Source organism: Saccopteryx leptura, chromosome 1 (assembly GCF_036850995.1).
Source record: "Saccopteryx leptura isolate mSacLep1 chromosome 1, mSacLep1_pri_phased_curated, whole genome shotgun sequence".
In the NCBI taxonomy this organism is placed as follows: Eukaryota; Metazoa; Chordata; class Mammalia; order Chiroptera; family Emballonuridae; genus Saccopteryx; species Saccopteryx leptura.
The window spans coordinates 247,624,682-247,649,853 of NC_089503.1; the positions used below are offsets into that span (position 1 = coordinate 247,624,682).

Here is a 25,172-nt window from a genome sequence, read left to right on the forward strand (position 1 = left end):
TCGAATATTGGCAATTTCTTTGTTCCTTGCTGCATAATATTCCATAGAGTGAATCTACCCCAATTTGCTTATCTGTTCTCTTCTAGATGTACACTTGGGTTGTGCTCCAGTTGGGGGCCATTCTACTGTGAATATTTCGGGGCAAGTCTTTGGGTGGACATCTGCACAAATCTAGGGTACAAACACAGGGATGGGGCTGCTAGAACATAGGGCAGTGTCCCAGCCAGGTTGCTACATACATACATACATACATAATTGGTCCTGGCTGGTTGGCTCAGCAGTAGAGCATCGGCCTGGCATGTAGAAGTCCCAGGTTAGATTCCCAGCCAGGGCACACAGAAGACTACCATCTGCTTTTCTACCCCCTCTTCTCTCTCTCTCTTCTCCTCCCATAGCCATGGCTCAAATGGTTCAAGCAAGTTGGCCCCAGGTGCTGAGGATGGCTCCATGGCCTGACCTCCAGCACTAAAAATAGCTTGGTTGCTGAGCAACAGAGCAGCGGTCCCAGATGGGCAGAATATCGCCTTATAGGGGGCTTGCTGGGTGGATCCCAGTCAGGGCACATGTGGGAGTCTCTCTGCTTTCCACTTTCTCACTTAATAGAAAAAGGAATCTTAAAAAAAATTAACAAGACATTTACGACCCACCTGGGTAATTGCCAGGATCATTTCTCATCCCAAATCCTTAATTGAATCCCATCTGCAAAGTTCCCTTTGCCATGGCAGGTCCTGGGAATTAGGATGTAGATGTTTTGGGGGTCTACTCTGTTCCCCCACACACCTAGGAAGTTCCACTACAAGAAAACAGGCTTCTTGCTTCTGCCACATACCTATGACAAGACATGACACAGGACCAGATTCTACTTGCCAGGGTGGGAGTGTAAGGGTCCTGCGCCCTGCTCCACTCTGCAGCATCCAGGACCAAGTTCATCAACTCAAAGCCAAGCAAGTACATCGAGCACATCACTGACAACCAGCATGGGCCCTGTCTGAGGCACTGGGTGACACACTTCAGGTTCAGTAGCAGGTCCACCCTGTCCCAACCTTGTGAGCCAAGTAAGGATGTGGCCAAGTGGTCACCCAGAGACCTCGGGAATTGCTCAGCTGCTGGGGGAAAAACACACACACACCTTATTTAACTGGAGATAAAATTTATTAAGGCAACACTGAAGCTCCGTGCACCGATGGCTTGGCAGGCAGCCCCCAGGCCCCTCTGCTCTAGAATACAAATAGATACACCACCTCCACCCTGTCACAGGAGGCCCACTTCCCAGACCAGAAGTCCAGGTCTGATAGCTAAAGACTGATGTCTAGGGCCCTTCATGTAGAAAAGGAAATGGGATAGAAGAATTGTATCCTTGGTTTAAAACAATGAAAAAGAAATTTTTTGGAACCTTTTTCTAAAACAATCTCTTCAAAGCCTTCTAGAAAATAAATTTCTGGAAACCTCCTATTGATGACTGATGAGGAAAGGCTCAGAACATGTTTCCTCTAGGCTCAGAGAGGGGGAAGGACTGAGACCTCTGAGTCCCCTTCCTGTCTAGTCTACTTCTCTTCTGGGGCTTTCTCAGCAACTCCGGGGCTGAATGGTCCTACCACCCACATGATGGGTGTGTTCTGGGACACATACTCAACCATGTGGTCAAGGGCCTCCCGGGCCTTGGCAACTTGCTCACGGCTCTGTGTCAGGACGCTGCTGGACAGGTCCTGGAAGGAATGAATGCCAGAAAAGGTGGCTTGGAGATCCTCCACCTGGCGGTGAGCCTGCTGTACCTGGTCCTTCACGTGGGTAGGCAGCCCCTGGATGCTGGAGCCCAGCGATACGCAGGTGGCCTGCAGCTGCTGGGCAATGTCACGGAACATGGTGAGTGTCTGGGACTCGACCTGCTGAGAAGGGAGGTGTGGGGGGGAGAGAGGGGGTTGGTGATCAGGACCATTGCTTCTGGGAAAATGGTCCGAAGCCGGGGAAAAAGAAAACGGGTTCTACCACTGGCCTTCAGGAAAATTCTTCTACAGGAGAAGTTGCCTAGCACTATGGTTTGGAATACCAGCTCTCAAAGTTTTGAACTGTGAGATCTACACTGATCAAATTGAAACACAGGCATAGACATTTCTCCAAAGAAGGCACACATGGCCAATAAGCACATGAACTAACTTCATTAGCCACTGGGGAAATGCAGCTCAAACCCACACTGAAACACCAGTTCACACTCACTGGGATGGCTAGAATCAAAAAGACAGATAATAACAGGAGTGGGCAAGAAGGGGCTGCTGGAGCCCTTGGACTGGCCAGTGGTGCATTACTATGGAAAAGAGACTGGCGGTTCCTCAAAATGACAAACCATAGAGCTACTATGTAACTCAGTAGTACCTCTCCTAGAATCCACTGATATGAAAACATGTCCACATAAAAACCTGTACACAAGTCTTCATAGGGGCACTATTCACAACAGCCAAAAGTGGAAACAACCTAGAGGTCAATCAACTAGTGAATGGATCAACACAATGTGGTCCTTCACTGGAATATTACTCAGCCACGAAAAGGAGTGCGGCACTGACACTCACTACAGTGTGGAGAAACCCTGAACACATGATGCTCGATGAGAGAAGCCAGACACAGGCCACACAGTGTGTGACTCCATTTATGTGAAAGGTCCAGAACAGGCACATCTAGAGAGACCTGAAGCAGGTTAGCAGGTGTCAGGGGCTGCGGGAGGGAGATAGGGAATGACTGCTCATGGGTATGGAGTTTCTTTTTGGGGTGATGAGAATGTTCTAAATGGATTGTAATGAGAGTTACACACCTTGTGAATACAGGTCTCTGACTTATGATGGTTTAACTAACGATTTTTCAACTTTATAATGGTACAAAAACAATACACATACTTCAAATTTTGAATTTGGATCGTGTATTGGGCTAGCAATATGTGGGTTGACACTCTCTCGTGCTACTGGGCAGCGGCAGCAAGAGGCTTCTGCTCAATCAAAAACTAATGTGCGTGTTTTCAGCACGCTCACAGTGGGCTGGGCTAAGCTGTGATGTTTGGTGGGTTAGGTGTGTCAAATGCATTTTTTTTTCTTTTGCATTTTTCTGAAGCTGGAAACAGGGAGAGACAGTCAGACAGACTCCCGCATGCGCCCGACCGGGATCCACCCGGCACGCCCACCATGGGGCGACGCTCTGCCCACCAGGGGGCGATGCTCTGCCCATCCTGGGCGTCACCATGTTGCGACCAGAGCCACTCTAGCGCCTGAGGCAGAGGCCACAGAGCCATCCCCAGCGCCCGGGCCATCTTTGCTCCAATGGAGCCTTGGCTGCGGGAGGGGAAGAGAGAGACAGAGAGGAAGGCGCAGCGGAGGGGTGGAGAAGCAAATGGGCGCTTCTCCTATGTGCCCTGGCCGGAATCGAACCCGGGTCCTCCTCACGCTAGGCCGACGCTCTACCGCTGAGCCAACCGGCCAGGGCTCAAATGCATTTTTGACTTATGATATCTTCAACTTATGATGGGTTTATCAGGATGTAACCCATGGTAAGTTGAGGAGCATCTGTATACTAAAAAAACCACTGAATAGTACACTTTAAGTGGGTAAATTGTAGAGTATACAAATTATATCTCAATAATTAAAACTTGTTTTAGAAAGTACAGACATTTTTATATCTCAAAAAAAATTTTTTTGTGTTCGTGTGACAGAGAGAGAGAGAGACAGAGAGACGGATAGATAGGGACAGACAGACAGGAAGAAAAATGAGAAGCATTGGCCCTGGCCAGTTGGCTCAGCGGTAGAGCGTCAGTCTGGAGTGCGGGGGACCCGGATTCGATTCCCGCCCAGGGCACACAGGAGAAGCGTCCATTGGCTTCTCCACCTCCCCCCCTTCCTCTCTGTCTCTCTCTTCCCCTCCCACAGCCGAGGCTCCATTGGAGCGAAGATGGCCTGGGCACTGGGGATGGCTTCTTGGCTTCTGCCCCAGGCGCTGGAGTGGCTCTGGTCGCGGCAGAGCGACGCCCCAGAGGGGCAGAGCATCGCCCCCTGGTGGCAGAGCGTCGCCCCTGGTGGGCGTGCCGGGTGGATCCCGGCCGGGCACATGCGGGAGTCTGTCTGACTGTCTCTCCCCGTTTCCAGCTTTAGAAAAATACAAAAAAAAAAAAAAAAAAAAAAGAGAAGCATTAATTCTTCGTTGCGGCACCTTAGTTGTTCATCATTGATTGCTTTCTCATATGTGCCTTGACTGGGGGGGCTACAGCAGACTGAGTGACCCCTTGCTTAAGCCAGCGATCTTGGGCTCAAGCTGGTGAGCCTCGGGGTCTCGAACCTGGGTCCTTGCATCCCAGTCTGATGCTCTATCCATTGTGCCACCGCCTGGTCAGGTTCAAAAAAATTTTTTTAAGTTTAAAAAGAAGAGACAGTCTGGAAGAACTTTATAGGCAGATGTAAGCAGTCTAGATCCTTGACAATTCCCCCAGCCAGGAAGAGATCAGAGCAAGACTGCACTGAGAGCTGTCAGCTGAGGGCCTTGGACTTGAACCTGGCTGACAAGAGTCAAAATCTGTACCTCCTGGCTGCTGCATTCAGCAGTGTGGGGGAGGGGAGACATTTTTCAGCAGGTTGGGTCTGAATCCTGAACAGTGGTGCACTTATAGAGATATTCATGGTATCCTTATAGATATCACTTTTGTAGTGGTATGTGCTTTACTTATGAACTCATTTAATCAAATCTAAAAGGAACTCCCTTCCTCAACCCCTGGCAACTATAAATTCTCTGTTACTAAGGATCAGCCTGTTCTGGACATTTCACATAAATGAAATCACACAATATGTGCAATATGTGGTCTTTTTTTCTGGTTTCTTTAAGCATCATGTCCTCATGGGTTACTCACGTCATAAAAAGTGTCAGCACCTCACTCCTTTTTATGTCTGAGTAACATTCATTGTATGGATGGGCCACATTTTGTTTATCTATCCATCCATCAACGGACTCTCGGCTGTTTCCACTTTTTGGCCATTGTGAATAATACTGCTGAGAACATTCGCATACAAGTTTAGCTAATTTTATCTTAACTTTGCAGAAGACCCTATATCCTGTTTACAGATGGGGAAACTGAGGCCCAGAGAGGTTAAGCTGAGAAGCTCTAGTATTAGTATAGACCTAAGACTGCAGGGTTATCATTCAGAATGAGGTGTGAGAGTTGTATAAGGTGTTGATTCAATGAAAGCAGAGATGAGTGACAGTACAGGTGGCAAAAGTCAGAGCAGGGTACAAGAGGCTAATGCTTGGGAAAGACTGGAGGAACGACAGAAAGCCAGTAATTACTATGAACCAGGTGGGTAAATGGGAAGAATTTGATGAATCCTGCAATAGAGAGGGAAAGTTACAGGAGTGCCAAGACATAGCTTAGAATTCAGTAGGTTGAGACACATCACTATCAAGTGTCCCAGGTTCAGAAGCAACACCCACACTCAAGAGTAAAAAACTAGGCAGACTTCCCAGAGGAAGTGCTGGTGAGTCCTGAAGGCAGTTCATGGGAGGTGAGGCCAAGAGAAGCAATCCAGGCAGGCTGGTCCATTGAGCAGATGTACAGAGAGGGGCAGTCAGGGATCCAAGTACCCCATACTCCATCCCACAATGGGTACCTCTGGCTTCACCGGGTCCCCATCTGTGCCCTGGAGCTGCTTCTGGTTCCAGTTGAGCCACATATGGTGTAGTTTCTCCTGACCCTCCACCAGCTTCTGATCAACTCCCTGCTTGACAGTTTCCATCTGGAACAGGAGAGAGAGCAACGAGAGAAAAGAGGCTGCCTTCAGTGACTGACCAAGGTCAGCAGAGTCCCTGCACATCCTGGGAGAGGGGGCCTTCTGAGGGAGTCTGCAGAGTCTTCCTTTTCTGAGTAAGGGGAGGGACAAGCAGAGGGGTGCTTTTTTCACATATGGTTTCCATAGCTACGAAGTGGCCACAAATTTTCTGCAGCTCCTCCCATTTTGTCTGTTTCTCCCTCCCCTTGCAACTGGGCCTGGCGTGCAGGAGTCCTGGGTTCGATTCCCGGCCAGGGCACACAGGAGAAGCGCCCATCTGCTTCTCCACCCCTCCTCCTCTCCTTCCTCTCTGTCTCTTTCTTCCCGTCCCATAGCCAAGGCTCCATTGGAGCAAAGTTCACCCAGGTGCTGAGGATGGCTCCATGGCCTCTGCCTCAGGCACTAGAATGGCTCTGGTTGCCACAGAGCGACGCCCCCAGATGGGCAGAGCATCGCGCCCTGGTGGGCGCATGCGGGAGTCTGTCTGACTGCCTCTCCGTTTCCAACTTCAGAAAAAAATACAAAAAAAAACCCCAAAACAAACAAAAAAAACCATGAGCATATGAAACAGAAGCACTTAAAAAGTGCTTGCGATGGAACATTATTCAGCTTTGAAAGGAAATGTAGACAACTGCTACAACAGGGATGGACTTGTAGGACATTATGCTCAGTGACATAAGCCAGACACAAGAGGACAAATATTATGTGATTCCACTTTGTAGGAGGTCCCTGGAGGAGTCAGATTCAGAGACAGAAAACAGATGGTGGACACAGGGGCTGAAGGAGGGGGATGGGGAGTATTTAATGGGAACAGAATGGACAGTGGTAATGGCTGCACAACATGAATATCCTTAAGGCCACTGAGCTATAGTTACAAATGGTTATGATGGTAAATTTTATGTTATGTGTAGTTTACCACAATTAAAAATATTTTAAAAGAGGCCCTGGCCAGTTTGCTCAGTGGTAGAGCAATGGCCCGGCATGTGGAAGTCCCAGGTTCAAGTCCTGGTCAGGGAACACAGGAGAGCGACCATCTGCTTCTCCAAACCTCCTCTCTTCTCTTTTCCCCTCCTGCAGCCATGACTTGAATGGTTCAAGCAAGTTGGCCCTGGGTGCTGAGGATGGCTCTATGGCCACCTCAGGTGCTAAAATAGCCCAGTTGCCAAGCAATGGAGCAGCAGCCCCAGATGGGCAAAGCATTGTCCCCTAGTGGGCCTGCCAGGTGGATCCTGGTCAGGGTGCATGTGAGAGCCTGCCTGTCTGCTTTCCTGCCTCTCAGTTAATAAAAAAATACTTTAAAAGAGTAGATATACTTCAAGTTAACAGAAACTACAATAATAGCAATTTAGCTCTTTAGGGAATAGAAAAATAAAAGCTTGGGTGGCAGGATTTGACTGTAAAGAGGCAGGGGGACTTTAAGGGGTGATAAAAATATTCCAAATCTTGATTTTGGTGGCAGTGATATGTCCATTTGTATTTCTAAACCTCCTCAAATAGTACACTTAAAAATGGGAGACTTTTATAGCATGTAAATTATACCTCTATGAAACTAACTTTAAACAAAAAAAAAAGAAAACATACTCTGCGCTCTCCCTACACCTGGATCTCTCAGACACTTCCTGGGAAGGAGCTGGCTAGCTGGAGGAAGAGTCCACCATGAGAAGCCCAGCCTCCAGCCAACCTGTCAGGGGCTGCACTATGTCCCATCCAAATTCATATGTTGAAGCCCTAACCCCCAGAACCTCAGAATGTGACTATATTGGCAGATCAGGTTGTTAAAGAGGTGATCAAGATAAAATGAGGTCATAAGGGTAGGTCTTAATCCAGTCTGACTGGAGTCCTTAGAGGAGATTAAGACACACTCACAGAGGGATGACCATCTACATCCAGCCTCCAGAACTGAGACAATAAATATCTGTTGTTTAAGCCACCCAGACTATGGGACCTTGTTATGGTGACACCTGCAAACTCATCCAGGACCACAGCCCCATGAACCAGTCCAGGTGGATGTGTAGAATGGTGAGGTTTGGGTTGGGTTCATGAAAGTGAATGCTGCTGTGCGGTACCCCCGTGCCGCGGGCAGGGCCTCACCAGGCTGAGTGCCTGCGTCAGCTGCAGCAGTGCCTCCTGGGCTCTCTGTCTGGTATGCTGCAGTTTGCCCAGTGAGTGTTCATAGGCCCGCTGGCGCAGCCGCTCTGAAAGGGAACCCAGACGCACAAAGTAGCTCTGCTCCTGCCGCTGCTGCTGCACCGAGGCAATATCGAAGCCCTCCAGGGATGTGGCGAGGTGGGCTGCAGGGGGGAAGCAGGAGAAGCATTGTGAAGGCTGGGATTCAGACAGCTCAGACTCCCCTGGTGCACATTATGGAGTATGGCCCTTGGTTTCCCTTGGATTACCCAAGTTTATGCGGGTCTGATGCTTGCAAGCTTTGAGGTTTCAGACTGAAGAATTTCCCTGCCTTAGTTTTCCTCATCTACAAAATGTGTATGATGAGAACCAAACTCTCCAGGACTAAGAGGCTTTAGATTAGCTTGAGGGTTTGCAAACCACCCTGCGGGACACATGCAAATTGACTCCAGTTCTGTACAACCAGTGAATACAACTATGCATGTTCATTATATATTGTCACTGGCTACTTTCAAACTACAACAGTGGAGTATGTGGCCTCTTGCCCAACAGAGACTAAAATACTTATCATCTGGTCCTTGAGAGAAACAAGTCAGCTGATCCTGTATTAGTGCCTGGAACACAGTAATAGTGGCCAATCTTTCACAATGTTCTAGGTGCTTCATGGGCCTTCTTGTTAAATCTTAACTCTGTGAGGAAGACATTGTTTCCTATTTTTACAGTTGAGAAAACTGAGGCTCAGAGGGCTTAACTGACTTGCCCAATGTCATACAGCTTAAAAGTAGCAAATCAGAACTTGAATCCCGATCATCTGACCCCATGTTCTTAACCATGATACTTGACAGGAGAAGTCTGAGCCACATGAGAACAATCTTAATAAGTCAGTGCTATCTAGCCCCAAAAAAGTGCTCATGAAGTTACAAGACATAGGATAAAAAACTGCCTATCCTGATCATTTTAATCCTGCTCCTTTCAAACTTTAACAAAGCAGTTATAAGTTTGTGCTTTGTAAGTAATCTGATCAGGGCTTGAATCCAGACTTAATAACTCACTTGTTTTGTAATGCCCTATGGCAGGGGGCTGCACACTACGGCCTGGGCCAAATGCTACCCACCCTTATAAATAAGGTTTTATTGGTATATAGTCACACCCATTCATTTACCTGTTGTCTATGTTTTCATGCTACGATGTCAGAGTTGAATACTTGCAACAGAGACTGTGTGGCCCAAAAAGCCAAAAGAAATTTAGGACCTGGCCTGTTAAGAAAAAATTTGCCACCCTGTGGTCTATACAGAAGTGATTTTGCAAGTAAGCCTCAAGTTTCTCCTTCTGCACCACCACCCAAGTCAGAGCTGCCTGAAGTGTGAAATCTGGACTACCTTGTATTCAAAAAGGCATACAAATTAATGTTTAGCTATTTTTATTATTTATAGCAGATGATACGGCTTTTTATTTGTAGTAAATAATAAATTTCCCTTCTAAAACAATCTGAAAAAGTTGCTTTAAAGAAGAGTATCAAGGCCCTGGCTGGTTGGCTCAGTGGTAGAGCATTGGCCCAGCGTGTGGAAAGTCCTGGTTTGATTCCCAGTCAGGGCACATGGAAGCAAACATCTGCTTCTCCACTCTTCCCCCTCTTCTCTCCTCCCCCCCCCCTCCCCCTCCTACAGTCAAAGCTCATTGGAGCAAAACTGGCCCGGGTGCTGAGGATGGCTCCATGGCCTCTGCCTCAGGTGCTAGAATGGCTCTGGTTGCAATGAAGCAAGCCCCAAATGGGCAGAGCATCATCCCCTAGTGGGCTTGCCGGGTGGATCCCAGTTAGGCACATGTGGAAGTCTGTCTTTCTGCCTCCCTGCTTCTCACTTCAGAAAAATACAAAAAAATAAAAAATAATAGCCGCATTTGAGAAAAATGGATTTCTCCATATTAATTCACCAAACGCAGGTCTGCAAAGATTAACCAAAACTAGCAACACTTTGAACCCACCCTGCTCATGTCCAGAACTTCTCCATGGCTCTCTGGGAATCCCTAAGCTCTGCACTTTGAAGTGAAAGAAGCTTGGTAATTTAGGCCAAGGATATCTGGCAGAGTCCTGGCATGTCTGAGTAAGCCAGCAAGGCCCCTTGGAGGGAGTAGGTGCCCTTGGCCAAGGGGAGAACCCCACAGAAGGGGGAGGAGGGCTATTTTCCTAGCCCAAGTCCCCAACTAACACAATAGTTCTAACAGGGCACTGCAATAGCTCCTCGTACCATCACCTACAGACCATCCAGTACCTTAAGCACTGCTGTGCAATGACTTCATCCTTAGTGGATGGATGCAGAAAATCAAAGCTGCTCAGACAAATCTGTCTGGGCTGTAGCTTTCAGAGTTGGCTCAAGACCTTCCTCCAGCAGACCCTGTTTTAGCCTCCTGCCTTCGAGGGCCAAGACCCATGGCTGATCATCAGGGAAGACCTCAACCAGGCCCCATCCTTAAGAAGTTCACAGGTGGGTTTTGGAAACTCAAAGGACAAGTTATATGTTACACTCAAGCCACATGCTGCATGACTGAAGATCGCCAGCCCTGCTTAGAACACTGTGCTTCTCCAGAAAGCAAGGGACTTCCCCTTTCCATTGAGGATTCTCAGGGAATTCATGAGGACTCACAGCCAACTCAAGCAGGGCTCCAAGTAGCCGAAAATAATAGGACAAATGAAGTGTCAATAAAGTAAACACGTCAGATTGGAATACTTTGTGTTAATCCACATGTTCAAACATGTAACATAAAAACCACTATGGACCCATGGAGGGTGCTGGTGAGCCAGTCCATGACACCAAAATAAATACGTTTCCCTGCTTTTCCACAATAAACTACCTCGGGGTAAGCAAAATTGTAGAGAACTTTCTCCACGGAAGTGTTCCAGCTACAGAGAAAGAAGTGATACTTTTAAGAGGAACCTGTGGCAATCCCAAATGGAAAAAGAGGTGGAAATAAAGATTAGCTGTCCACTCCTCAGGGAACCACACGATTCCACTTATAAAAAGTTCCAGAACAAACCCTGGCCGGTTGGCTCAGTGGTAGAGCATTGGCCTGGCGTGCGGAAGTCCTGGGTTCGATTCCCGGCCAGGGCACACAGGAGAAGCGCCCATCTGCTTCTCCACCCCTCCCCCTCTCCTTCCTCTCTGTCTCTCTCTTCTCCTCCCGCAGCCAAGGCTCCATTGGAGCAAAGTTGGCCCGGGCGCTGAGGATGGCTCTGTGGCCTCTGTCTCAGGCGCTGGAATGGCTCTGGTTGCAACAGAGCAACGCCCCAGATGGGCAGAGCATCGCCCCCTGGTGGGCGTGCCGGGTGGATCCCAGTCGGGTGCATGCAGGAGTCTGTCTGACTGCCTCCCTGTTTCCAACTTCAGAAGAAAAAAAACAAACCTCAGGGGAAAAAAAAAAAGTTCCAGAACAGCCTGACCAGGCAGTGATACAGTGGACAGTGTCAGATTGGGATGCAGAGGACTCAGGTTCGAGACCCCGACGTCACCAGCTTGAGCGTGGGCTCACCAGGACACTAAGGAGCCGCAATGAAGAGTTGATACTTCTCATCTCTCCCCCTTCCTGTCTGTCTGACCCTATCTTTCCCTCTCTCTGACTCTGTCTCTGTCACACACACACACGTTCCAGAACAGGCAAAGCAGCACTTCTCGCTGGGGACAATTCTGACCCCCAGGGAACACTAAACAATGAGCAATGTCTGGGGACATGTTTGGCTGTCACAACCAGGGGTACAACTGCCATCAAGTAGGTGGCAACCAGAAATGCTGCTCAGCCTGCTGCAGTGCCCAGGATGACCCCACAGAGTGACCCAACCCTGATGTCAGCAGTGCTGCAGTTGGGAAACCCTGATCTAGTCTGTCTTCACCTTTTTTCTGTTCTCCCAAATGTCTGGCCCCTCAATAAGCCCCAGACACTGGGCCAGGGCCAAGCTGCCCTCTGGATAGAGCATGGTGTCTAATTACTTGCAGCCCTTGTGGGCTCTTGCTGCCATGGGCATTGGAGGCTGGCATGTCAGCACACTGAAAGTCCCTGGCCTGTGTAGAAAGGAGGCTGTCATTCAAATGTGGCATCAAGACCCACTCCAAGAGCCAGGGGTATGAAAGGACAAGTACAGGGCTTGAACAGGGCTGGTTGGTGTGTCTCTTTGGTTTCATTCTCAGTTTGTCTATTTGTCTTCATTTCTGCCCCCACTTGGTTCAGGCCCCGTTTTCACCGGTCTAGACCAGGGTAGCTGCCTCTGCCTGGTCCCTTAGCTGTCACTCTTGCCTCCCAGTCTGTCCTCCCTGAAGCAGTCACCAGAGGTCACCCATAAGTACCTGAGTACGGTCCAGTTCCTCCTCCGCCTTCAGCCTCAGGGTGTCCTCTGTCCCCAGTGTACCCCAAACCCCAGGGCTCCCACTTTCCTCAGGCTAAGACCCTCTGTTCTCCCCTTGGCTCACACTCCCTGCATGACCTGCCCCTTTCCCCTTCCCATGCCCATACTTCCTCTCACTCCTCACTCATTCTGTTCCAGCCACAGGGGCCTTCTTGCTGTTCCTCCAACACACCAGCGAAGGTCCTGCCTCAGGGCCTTCACATGGGCAGTTCCCTCTCCCAGGACCATTCTTTCCTCACACAGCCAGATGGCTAGCTCCTTTCTACCTTCAGCTCTGCTCAAATGCCATCTTCCCATGGGGCCTCTAAAAATGCAAACTTCCTTGTCCATACTGTGTCCTGAACCACCCCCCCCTGCCTGGCATGCTGTTTTTTCTTCCCAAGCCCATGTCATTGGTTCGGTCATCAATTCTATAAAGCAGAGACTTCCATCTTGGTCATTTATAATGCCCATGTCTAAAACAGGATCTAGTGTGCTCAGCAGGCGCTTAAATTCCTGAATAAAATCTCTGTTGTTCCCAAACCCCCAACCCCAGAATTTGTTCATTTAAATGTTCATTCAAATGGACAGACACCAGGTGTCCCAAGTGGAGCCCAGTTTGAGAGATCCAAGGAGGGGTCCTAGGCCATGGGCCACACTCACCCAGCTCGGAGTCGGTCATAGGCAAGTGGTTGTCTACCCATTCCTCCGACTTGCCCAACACTGTGTCCACTCCGCTCAGCACCATCTGGCCAACACGGGACCCCATGACGGAGTGTACACTGCTGGTCACCATGGATTTGGTCATGTCCACGCCACTCTGCACAGCTCCCCGGGTCATGTCTACTGCTTCCGTCACTCGGGTGGCCACTGTGTCCTTGGCGCTGGACACTGTGTTGGAGACAGCTTCTCGGGCCCCTGACACTTTGGACGACACGAGTTCCTTGGTATCCGCCAGGACCTACAAGTCAGGTTAGCATCAGCACCTCTGCATTCCCTCCAAACCTGGGAGCCTCATCCCTGTACCCCAACCTCCAGAGAGGCCCAAGAGAAGAATTCCAGCTCCCAAGTGATCTCAAAGGGTCAATATTGAATCCAGTATCACAGTCAAGACCACTTGCTCAGGACCACTGGCCTGTGTAGAAAGGAAGCCTCGTTAAAATCCCTGGCTTGAAACTTCTTAGCTATGTGGACTCAAGTAAGTCACTCTCCCTCTCTGTGCCTCAACCATCCCAGAGCCATGCTGGAAATACAATAGCCAATTAGCTATGTGATTTAAAATAACTACAACTAAAAAATAATAAAATAAATAATTAAAACTAAATAAAATTTGATTGAAAGCAGAGTCTCAAAGAGATTTGCATATACCCACATTCATTATAGCATTACCCACAACAGTTAAAAGGTAAAAACAGCCCAAAGCAATTCATTGACAGACAAATAAACAAACACAATATGGTCCATTCAGACAATGGAATATTATTCAGCTTTAAAACGGAAGAACATTTGCTGGATAGCTCTGTTGGTTAAAGCATCACCCTGAAGTTCAGAGGTTGCTGGTTTGATCCCCAGTCAGGGCACATATAAGAATCAACCATAGGCCCTGGCCGGTTGGCTCAGAGGTAGAGCATCGGCCTGGCATGCAGGAGTCCCGGGTTTGATTCCCAGCCAGGGCACACAGGAGAAGCACCCATCTGCTTCTCCACCCCTCCCCCTCTCCTTCCTTTCTGTCTCTCTCTTCCCCTCCCTCAGCCGAGGCTCCATTGGAGCAAAGATGGCCCGGGTGCTGAGGATGGCTCTGTGGCCTCTGCCTCAGGCGCTAGAATGGCTCTAGATGTAACAGAGTGATGCCCCAGAGGGTCAGAGCATCGCCCCCTGGTGGGCATGCCAGGTGGATCCTGGTCAGGCGCATGTGGGAGTCTATCAGACTGCCTCCCCGTTTCCAGCTTCGGAAAAATGCAAAAAAAAAAAAAAAAAAAAAAAAAGAATCAACCATAAAGCACACATAAATAAGTGGAACAACAAATCAATAAATAAAAAATTTAAGAAGTTTTTCTTTTTTTTTTTTAAATTTAAGTGAGAAAAAGAGAGATAGACATTCCTGCATGCATCCCAACTGGGACCTACCCGGTGACCCCCATCTGGGGTCAATGCTTGGCCCATTTGGGGCCATGCTTGGCAACCAAGCTATTTTTAGCTCCTGTGGCAGAGGCTCCACAGAGCCATCCTCAGTGCCTAAAGCCAATGTGCTCGAATCAATCAAGCCATGGCTGTGGGAGACGGAGAGAAGTGGGGACGAGGGGGAGAGAGGCAGATGGCTGCTTCTCCTGTGTGCCCTGACCAGGAATCGAACCCGGGACTTCCACATGGCCAACTGAGCCAACCAGCCAGAGCCAAAGCTAGACACATTCTAAAAATTCAGTAGCCTCATATGGCTGGTGATTTCCATACTGGACAGTGCAGAGAAAGGACATGTACCTCAGAGAAAGTTCTCCTGGCCAGTGCTAAGCTAGAATCTTTAAGAGGAAAGGAGAGGCCTCTGAAGAGGTGTGATTAGAACAGAGACCTGAAAACCTAGTTCATGAAGAAGGAACTGCATGTGCAAAGGTCCTGGGGTAGGATTGTGCCAGGTGTGTTCATTGTCTTTGCTTCACCCACCTCCTCATAATAAGTTCCATCAAAGAAAGTTTTGTTCCCACCACTCTGTCTGGTATATATAGGCACTAATGTTACTGAACACTGAGTAAGAAGACCAATGTGGCTGGTGTGTAGCAAGCGAGGTGGGTGATAAGGGCAGGGAAGTGGTGGGACTAGATCAGGTGGGGCCATATGGGTTGTAGGGAGGGCTTTGGCTTTTCCTCTGGGCAAGGTGGGAGACATGAGGGGGTTCTGAGCAGATCTGGCTAGAGATGGGGACATTTGTCTAGTTGCCCAATAGGGGACAGATTTGGGGTGTGGGGGGCATAAAGAAAAAGGGTCAGGGAACAAGCTGTCAAACTTGTCTATTCTAGTTAAGGAAGACCACAGACTCAATACTCAGGTAGGTCCCTGTCCCCACCGGGCTCCTGATATGGAGATCTGTTACCTTCTCTGTCGGCTGCTGTAGAATGGGCAGGTTCTCCTCCAGCTTATCCAACCCTCTGTGGGCATATTCGCTGGCTGATGTGACTACAGGAGGTGGAACAAGACAGAAATATGATGGTTACTGCACAAGAGCATCCCTCAGGGTCCTGAGAAGGTCAGCTGCTGGTTTGGGAAACAGAGTAGGCCAGACCCCCCCAGAACAGCCAGGAAGGGCGGTTCCATATTTTCCAGGGCTTCACTCACTCTGGGGCTCCAGCTTTGAAAGGATGGGCTGGGCCCCACTGACAGCAGCTGCTGTGAGGGTCTTCACTCCTTTCTCTGCCACATCGCAGACAGTCTTGACATGGGGGTGGCTCTCCTTGGTGGAGGTATAGGCCGCTGATACCATGTTGTAGGTGGAGCTGATGAGGGGCATGTTGGCCACTCGGTCCACGACCCTAGGCTACAGAGAGAAGCAGCTAAGGTGAGGTGGGCGGGACGGGGGGGGGGGGAGGCTGGGGGCCTGAAACTTCTGGCATTTCGCTCTCTCAGCCAGGGAAATGGCTCAGCTCACCCTTGCTTTGTACAAGCCAGGAACTTCAGAGTTCCACCATGTGCTTCCTTTGTCTTAGCTCTGCAGCTCATTGGTTTGTGTCTTTTATGCCCACTGTATGCCAGGTACTGACAAGGGACAAGAACCCTCTTCTCATAGAGGGTATGGTCTAAAACTCTGCAAACTATGGCTCACAGGCCAAGCCCAACCTACCACCTCATACTTTTATTCTTGTCTGTTTTTTTCCTAATAGCTTTATTGAAATCAAGTTCACACATCATAAATTTCACTTTTTTTATTGATTTTTAAAGAGAGGGAGAGACAGAGAGGAAGAGACAGAGGGGGGAGAGGTGGAGAGGGGGAGAAAGGAGAGGGTGAGTGAGAAGGAGAGAGAGTGAGAAAGAGGGGGGAAAAGTGGAAAGCATCTACTCGTGGTAGTTGCTTCCTGTATGTGCCTTGACCAGGCAAGCCCAGGAATTTGAACCAGAGACCTCAGCGTTCCAGCTCTATACTTTATCCACTGCACCACCACAGGTCAGGCAAATTTCACCATTTTTTAAAGTTCACAATTCAGTGGTTTTTAGTATATTCACAAGGTTGTGCAATTATCATCACTAATTCTAGAACTTTCCTATCACTCCAAAAAGGAACCCTGTACCCATTCTCCCCTCCCTCCAGCCCCTGCCAACTACTAATCTACTTTCGAGCTATGAATTTGCCCATTCTGGACATTTCATATAAATAAAATCTATATTCTGTGGCCTCTTGTGTCTCCATCTTTCACTGAGTAGTTTTCAAGGTTCATCCATGCAGTAGCATATGTGGATGTTTCAGTTTTTTAGATTGCAGTAAAATATAGATAACATAAAATTCAGCATTTTAATCATTTTTAAGTGTACAGTTCAGTAGCATTAAGTACATTCACATTGTTGTACAACCACCACCCCCATCCATCTCCAGAACTTTTCATCTTCCTTCACTGAAACTCTGTCCCCATTAAATACTAATCCCCTTCCCCTTCCCCCAGCCCCTGGTACCCACCATCTACTCTCTGTCTCTAGGAATCTGACACCCCTCTGGGAACCTCATGAGTGGAATCACACAGAAATTGTCCTTCTGTGTCTGGCTTATTTCACTTCAAGGTTCATCCACATTGTGGGTATGTGTATTTTATCCATTTACAGTGGTCCCTCATCTATCGTGGGGGTTAGGTTCCAGAACCCCCCCGCGATAGGCGAAAATCCACGAAGTAGCGACCTTATATTTATTTTATTATTTATATATTTTTTAAGGTTTTATAAACCCTCCCTACACTCTTATAAACCTTTCCCACACTGTTATTAACCTTTCTCACACTCTTATAAATACTTCCTATGCTCTTAAACACTTTCTACACTCTTAAACCTACATAATTTTAACAACATATAAAATTCTATATGAGGTCCTGGCCGGTTGGCTCAGTGGTAGAGCGTCAGCCTGGCGTGCAGAATCCCAGGTTCGATTCCCGGCCAGGGCACACAGGAGAAGCGCCTATCTGCTTCTCCACCCCTCCCCCTCTCCTTCCTCTCTGTCTCTCTCTTCCTCCAAGGAAGAATTCTGTCTTCCTCCCGCAGCCAAGGCTCCATTGGAGCAAAGTTGGCCCAGGCGCTGAGGATGGCTCTATGGTCTCTGCCTCAGCCACTAGAATGGCTCTGGATACAACAGAGCAGCACCCCAGATGGGCAGAGCATCGCCCCCTGGTGGGCATGCCGGGTGGATTCCAGTAGGGCGCATGCGGGAGTCTGTCTGACTGCCTCCCCATTTCCAACTTCAGAAAAATACAAAAAAAAAAAAAATCTATATGGGTACTCACCAGTGAATATACTACAACTTGAACGATGTTCTAATTAATATTTTTTATATTGTTTTCAATTTTTAGGCTAGAAAATGCTTATTTTACTGTAAAAATAATTAAAATAATAAAAATACCTATATATTGCAAAATCCTGCTATACAGTGAAAAACCTGTGATACAAAATTAGATATATAGAATTTAAAAATCCGCGATACAGTGAAACCGCGAAAAGTGAACCACGCAAGGGACGACTATATATGACTAAATAACATTCCACTGCTACTTGGTTTTGTAAATAAAGTTTTATTGGCATACAGAAGCATCCAGTGGTGGTATTCAAATAATTTAACAACTCCTTCTCTGCCCTAATGACTATTTTAAGTATAAAAAAATATATACCGAAAGGTATAGTTTATTTCAGAATACTTAAATAAAAATAATAAAAGAGGTACACAAAACTAGATTATGTTATTAGAAAGAGTTTTAAAATATTAAATAATACTCATATCTCAGGGGAATTTGGGGCATAACACAAAGCTGAAACAAATGACAGCTTGTCACCCCTGGTTGTTTGGCACTTTTTCTCTTTTCATTATATGTTTGTTCCCTGAAGTAACAAATGCAAGGGAATTAAAATGTAGTATTTCTTTTTTTGTTGTTTTTTGGGGTTTTTTTGTATTTTTTCTGAAGTGAGAAGCAGGGGGGGGGCGGCAGACAGACAGACTCCCACATGCGTCCAACTGGGATCCACCCAGCATGCCTACCAGGGGGCAATGCTCTGCCCATCTGGGGTGTTGTTCCACTGCAATCAGAGCTATTCTAGCACCTGAGGTGGAGGCCATGGAGCCAACCTCAGTGCCTGGGCCACTTTGCTCCAATGGAGCCTTGGCTGCGGGAGAGGAAGAGAGAGAGAGAGAGAGAGAGAGAGAGAGAGAGAGAGAGAGAGAAAGAAAGAGAAAGAGGGGGAAGGGTGGAGAAGCAGATGGGCGCTTCTCCTGTGTGCCCTGGCCAGGAATAGAACTCAAGACCTCCACACGTCGGGCCGACACTCTACCGCTGAACCAACCAGCCAGAGCAGTATCTTCAAAAGTATAATGAATTTTATGAAAATAAATATTACAAGTATAGTTCCATCAAATTTTTTTCACCTATGGGTGGAATGAACATTACTACAGGCGCTTAGAATTCGCTGTTGCGCAGATGAATATTAAATAAAAAGGAAGGTGGCCCTGGCCGGTTAACTCAGTGGTAGAGCGTCGGCCTGGTGTGCAGGAGTCCCAGGATCAATTCCCGGCCAGGGCACACAGGAGAACTGCCCATCTGCTTCTCCACCCCTCCCCCTCTCCTTCCTCTCTGTCTCTCTCTTCCCTGCAGCCAAGGCTCCATTGGAGCAAGGTTAGCCCAGGCGCTGAGGATGGCTCTGTGGCCTCTGCCTCAGGTACTGGAATGGCTCTGGTTGTGGCAGAGCAATGCCCCAGATGGGCAGAGCATCACCCCCTGGTGGGCATGCCGGGTGAATCCCAGTCGGGCGCATGCGGGAGTCTGTCTGCCTCCCCGTTTCCAACTTCAGAAAAAAAATAATAAATAAATAAAATTAAAAAAGAGGAAGGAATTTAAATTTGTGATTTCCACATTGGGTGGCTGCCCAGGCACCCACCTTAGAGAACCCTGATTACAAGGGCCATTTTAACAACCAGTTCCCAAATTCAACAAAAAATTAGGTATCAGTTCTGCCAAACCAGTGCAAACTGGTGAAATCCCACTACTGGCCATACCAAAATAGGTCAATCCAGAGTCGGAAAGCAGAGTGGTAGCTATTAAGGGCTGGGGAAAGAAGGAAATGGGAGTGACTATTAATGAAGATGGGATTTCCATTTGAGGTAATGAAAATGTCCTGGAATTGTATAGTGGGGATATTTGCACATTATTAACGTACTTAATGCCACTTCATTGTATAACCTTTAAAATAGTTAAAATAGCATACATATAAATATTTTAATGTTTATTTTATTGGTTTTAGAGAGCAAGAGAGAGACATGGAACATTGACCAGGGATCAAACCAGCAACTTCTGTGTTCTGGAATGATGCTCTAACCACCTGAGCTATCTGGCCAGAGTGTATATTTTTATATTAGGTGTATTTTACCACAATTAAAAAAAAAGAATGAAGTGGCCATGGCCAGTTGGCTCAGTGGATAGAGCATCAGCCTGGCATGTGGACTTCGCAGGTTCGATATCTGGTCAGGGCACACATAAGAAGCGACCATCTGCTTCTCTTCCCTCCCTTTCCCCTTTCTCTCCCTCTTCCCCACTCACAGCCAGTGGCTCAGTTGGTCTGACTGTTGGCTCCAGGTGCTAAGGATAGCTCAGTTGATTTGAGCTTTGGCCCTAGATGGGGGTTGCCAGGTGGATCCTGGTTGGGGTGCATGGGGGAGTCTGTCTCTCTAGCTCCCCTCCTCTCACTTAAAAAAAATTAAAAAAAATAAAAAGGAATGAAGCACTGACACACACTATATGGGTGAGCCTCTAAAACATCCCATTCAGAGAAAGAAGCCAGACACAAAAGGATCTCATAAAGAAACTAGATGAATGGTTGCCGAGGAGGATGGGGAAATAGGGGGAATGACTGATACTGGGAATGGGGAGGGATGGCTGATACTGGGTATGGGGTCTCTTTTGGGCAAGATGAAAAATGTAGCTTGGTTGGTTAGAGCATGATCCTGATACGCCAAGGTTGCAGGTTCAATACCCAGTTAGGACACATATAAGAATCAACCAATGAGTGCATAAATAAGTGGAACAACAAACTGATGTTTCTCTCTCTCTCTCAAATCAATTTTTAAAAAAGATTAAATAAAAAGAAAAAAGAAGAAAAATGTTTTAAAACTGTATGGTGGTGGCGGCTGCATAATTTGATAGTTCATAAAAAATCATTGAATAGCACCTTTCATAAGGGTGAATTTTATGGTATGTAGTTGATACTATAATAGTCTGTTAAAAGGGGCCTTTATATAAATTAGGGGATGGGAAATAGAAACTGACTTCTTAGAAGGACCCTAAGAGAACCCGCAGAGGCAGAGAACATATGTCTGGGGGTGAGGGGGGGGAAGAGCCAGGCAGTTTCAAACAGTACCCTTGTTCTCCCAAGAGCCTCTGAGATTCCCAGTCCTCCTGCCTGCATCTGTTAGTAGAACAGTTGTTAGAAGTCTGTCAGCTGGCTCTCCCCCACCCAATCAGAAAGATATCTCTTAACCCTCATGAGCTTCCAGAAGCTTCCTGGCTTCCTTCCATGGTACCATAATGTAGGAAGCCTCACCCCATAGATCCTAGACCTTTCTCACCTGCTGTACCGGTTCTTCCGCTGTCACCTGGGTGTTGGCAGGGGCTTCCATCTCATTGGTAGACATTTCTCAGAAGAACGTTCTGTGGACAGATGGACTAGTCAGATATGGCCTGACCTGCCTGTCCCTCCAGGAGGAAGTCCAGGTTCACACCTGTCTTCCAACAACTCTTCCTCCCAATTCTGAGAGGCCTGTCTCTCAATCATTAACATGCACCTGGAGGCCTGTTCATGAGCAGGTGCTGACTCAGCAGGGCTGAGAGTCTGTATTTCTAACTAGTTCCCTGGTGCTGCTGATGTAGGTGATCCAGGGTTATACCTTGAAGAGCAAGGTCAGATGACAGCCCTCTGAAGGCTCACCTGCATCAATACTCCAGACACACCCATGGAGCAAAACCTCTGTGGCTGGTAAGTTGCCAGTAGCTAACAAGTTTCAAGAGGCAGCTTCCCTTTGACCCAGAAACCTCACTATGCAACTGTCCACACTTGTACTCCAAGCTGGCAGCGCTGGGTATTCCTGTATTGGTCACACAAGACACTGCTAACAACTTTTTGCCTGGCAGAAGGGAACTAAAGAAGATACCAGGAGCCCTGGCCAGGTAGTGCAATTGGTTAGAGCATTGACCTAATGTGCCAAGATTGCGGGTTCGATCCCCAATCAGGGTACATACAAGAAAGAACCAATGAATATGTAAGTAGAACAACAGATTGATGTTTTTCTCTCTCTAAAATCAGTTTTAAAACATTTTTAAGTAAATAAAAAATAAAGAAAATACCAGGTTAGCCTAGTGCCTGGCAAAAGAATGGGAATTCACAAATAATTGACATGGACCAAGATACTGTAGAGACAAAGGTGTGAACGAGACAACAGTGTTTACTCGCATTTATGAAGAATCTTTAAAGAGACACAGAAAACTGTTAAAGGTGGCCACCTTTCAGGGAGGAAGATTGGGTAGCTGGGGTTTCTAACTTTTGAGCCTGGTAGGTAACATTACCTGTTCAAAAAAAAAAATTAAGCTTGAAAAAGAAAAGAAACTGTTAGACCATGCCTGATCCCGCTGCAAACCAATCACGTCAGACTCAGGTGTAGGAAGGGGTCAGACTCAGGTGTAGGAAGGGTGAGGGAGGCTCCCCAGGTGAATCTAATGCACACATTGGTAGGTGAGATGGTAGCCATACGTGTGCTTCATCTTCCCAGCCAGGTGAGATGAGATGGCTAGATCTTCACACTAGATTCCAGGAGTCTCAGCTCTGCCCACGCTGCGCTATGTGTTGCCCAAGGAGCTCCCTCTTCCCTAACCTCATCCTTTTACTTACAGAATGAGGCTAACTGTAGTGCCTTTAAGGCAGATCCCTCAGGCAATTCTGGAGTGAGCCTGTTGAGAACCCCTGATCTTTATGTTGAGAGTTTCCTTCTAGATGAAGGGAGCCCAGGTATGTCTCCACCATCCTGGAATTGGAACTTGATGTTTTGAGAGCACCAGTTCTGGAGTCTAAACGGGGTTCTAATCCCAGCTTTGCATATCACTAGCAGTAGGAGCTTGGAAAGCCTCCCTCCTTGGAGCCTCACTTGCCATATCTATACCTATTAGGTTAACCATTCCTAGCTCCAAGTCCCTGCAGATTGGAGATGCTGCACATGTGGTACTGAGCCTGGCACATAGTAGTTGCTCAATAAACAGAATCATGTCAGTCACAACACTGGTTGCCATATACAAAGGGTGAAGCCCAGTCAGAAATAAGATTCTTGCTTGTTCCAGAGGTTCCTATTTGTTATAGAAGCTCCTTGCCCAACTGGGAAGTGGGGTGAGGAGAAATACCTGTCCCTGTTGATCGTCACTTTAGTCCTCCTCACCTTCCCCAGAGCCTGAGCTCCAACTGGGCAGCTTCGAAGTCCTCCCTCACATCCCCCTTGAACAGGTTTAGCCAAGGGCGACCGCTGCAGATGTCAGCACTCCATTTAAGTCCTTGGGGTCCACAACCTGCCTGCGGCTGGTCCCAGCTACCAAAGCAAGAGCTGGCTGGAACTGAGTGGAGTCCCGCAGCCGTCCAGTGGCAGCCAGGATACGCTAAGGTCCAATTTCCGAAGTTCCCAGAGACCCAGGTCCAAACCCGGCGCCTCATCTCAGTCCCAAGGACGCAGATTAGAGGAAGGCCTTTCCTCCCCAACCCCCACCTCCGCCCCGCCGTCTTGTGCAATCCGCTAGATACATCTACCCCCGGGAAGTGGGCGGGGTTTGCCGCTGTCCTTTGCGGGTCAGAACCTGGGGCAAGGGAGGGCCCCAGACTGCAAAACCATTTGCTGGGGAGGGGGCAGAGCTAGGCAGAAGGCCCATTTCCTGGTGGGAGGGAGGCTCTGAAGTCCCAGGGAAGACGGAATTCCAGTGCAAGACCGGCTGCGGCTCGCCTCCAAACGGCGTTTGCAAAGCAAACACATTTAAAATTTGGTGAGGATGTGGTTTGGGACGGGGGATTTGTCTCCTCTACACCTGAAAACTGTAACTACAAAGGGGCTCTTTCGCAACTCCCGCCGCCCGAAAGTCCCAGGAATTAAGAGGAGGGTTTTTACAAGTCTGAGCCTGTTGCAGAAGTTGGATTGGAGGGAGTGGCTGGTACTCAGCCCGGACTGGAGACCCCTCCTCCAGGCCGCAGAGACTAGCAGAGACCCCGGGAAGGCCCTCCCCGCCGCTTCCTCCCCTGGCGCGCCCCAGGACTCAGCGGGCCCCGTCCCCCACTTCACCCGAGCACCCTGCCTCTCACCACGGTCAGTGGGACGTCCGGGCGCGGATACCACGACTTTGAGGATAGTTCCAAAACCGTCTAGGGCCGGCCTAGGGCGGGCCTTTTTTATGGGCGGGCGCCCAGGAGTGACGGTACCAAGGACCAATCTGGTTGGGGGCCGCCAGACCACGCCCCCCCCCGTCCGGCCCAGGACTTGGGAGCCGCTAATGAAGTAAGTTCTAGAAGGGCCCGACTACCGGGGGGTGGGCACGCGCCGTCTGCGGGGTTCTGGGTGTTTTGGGGAGACTTCAAACGACGCCGGGTCCAGCCAAGGGGGCACCAGCCACATCTAGCGACCCTGTGAACTTGGTCCTGGAAAATGAGCACTATCTTGCGGTCTTCCGAGCCCTCCTTTCTCCAGGGGCCAAACCAAAGCTGCGAGAACTCGTGTCAGGGACCACGTCTCCACCGTGAGCCCAAGAGTAACTGAGCCAAATCCGACCCAGCAGTACGAACAGCTTTAACCACAGCGGTGAACAGATATCCAGCGCCTTCTGCCCTCCCTGACTCATATAGCGCCATTAATTCTCCGACATATGTCCCTTTATCCCCATTATACAGATGAGAAAACTGAGTCTCAGAGACCACTCACCTAGGGCAATGCAGAAGGGAACTCCTGGATCTCTGTTAGATCAACCTCTTCCTGCAGTCACCCTCACTTGGATATTCTCCCCTCCCCACCCCACCCCAAAAACAAACAAACATCTATCCTTTTGGTCTATAAACCAAGGTCTCAAACTCAAATGTCCCCAAGGGCTGGCAGGAAGGAAATAAGGGGTAGCTGCAAGCCCTGCCTAGATAGTGCAGAACATTGCCCCATGGAGGCCCACCCAGGGATTTGTAAATCCATGGGAATTCCAGACTGTAGAAGCACTGTCCTGCCTCTTAGAAAACTACTGGACCAAATAAAACCCAGCCAGGGCCCACCAGTTTGCCACCTCTGCAAAATTGTGTGGATTGAGGTGAGACTTCTGGAACCTCCAAAAAGAACATGGAAAAAAATTATGTCTGTGACTAAGTGCATTTTACTGATACATTGTGCAGTAGAGCTTTTTGAAATATTAGCAATGTTCTAGAATTCTGCCCCATCCAATCTGGTGGCCACCAGTGCCACATGGCTGGTGCACACCAAGACACTGAATATTCACATTTAAGTAACCATGTGCAGCTACTCAGATTTGCAAGTGAATCTGAGACCCAAAAATGATTTAAGCATTAAACTTATAACAGATACAAACTTCACATTTGCTTGCAGGTCATTTTTTCTACTCTTTTAATCATTCATTCAACAATTTTTCTTTTTTCTTTTTCTT

The 25,172-nt window shown here is 48.2% G+C and overlaps 1 protein-coding gene across 4 annotated transcripts; it reads right to left on the minus strand.

The window, feature by feature from the left end:
- Window positions 1-1,130: 1,130 nt before the first annotated feature.
- On the minus strand, window positions 1,131-23,959 carry PLIN3 (perilipin 3). 4 transcript variants are annotated; one of them, XM_066344789.1, is made up of 8 exons: window positions 23,839-23,959; window positions 21,080-21,161; window positions 15,616-15,814; window positions 15,374-15,456; window positions 12,952-13,249; window positions 7,881-8,080; window positions 5,631-5,756; window positions 1,131-1,883 (listed from the first exon to the last, which is right to left on the minus strand). In XM_066344789.1, the coding sequence occupies exons 2-8, from the start codon at window positions 21,143-21,145 to the stop codon at window positions 1,545-1,547; spliced, it is 1,311 nt and encodes a 436-aa protein (XP_066200886.1). In that variant the 5' UTR covers window positions 21,146-21,161; window positions 23,839-23,959; the 3' UTR covers window positions 1,131-1,544. The 4 variants fall into 4 exon arrangements, with proteins under 4 accessions (XP_066200886.1, XP_066200884.1, XP_066200885.1 ...); XM_066344787.1 differs by having other exon boundaries at window positions 1,131-1,886; window positions 23,839-23,958; XM_066344788.1 differs by lacking the exon at window positions 23,839-23,959 and adding an exon at window positions 22,934-23,198 and having other exon boundaries at window positions 1,131-1,886.
- Between the last annotated feature and the right edge of the window lie 1,213 nt (window positions 23,960-25,172).

Bases quoted from the DNA above. Each gene is read 5' to 3' on its own strand.
- PLIN3 (XM_066344787.1), bottom strand. From the start codon at position 21,145: ATGTCTACCAATGAGATGGAAGCCCCTGCCAACACCCAGGTGACAGCG. The intron at 15,815-21,079 runs GTGAGAAAGGTC...TTCTCTCTGTAG, and splicing joins CGGAAGAACCGGTACAGCAG to CCTAGGGTCGTGGACCGAGT. The intron at 13,250-15,373 runs GTAACAGATCTC...CCTGACTTGTAG, and splicing joins TACAGCAGCCGACAGAGAAG to GTCCTGGCGGATACCAAGGA.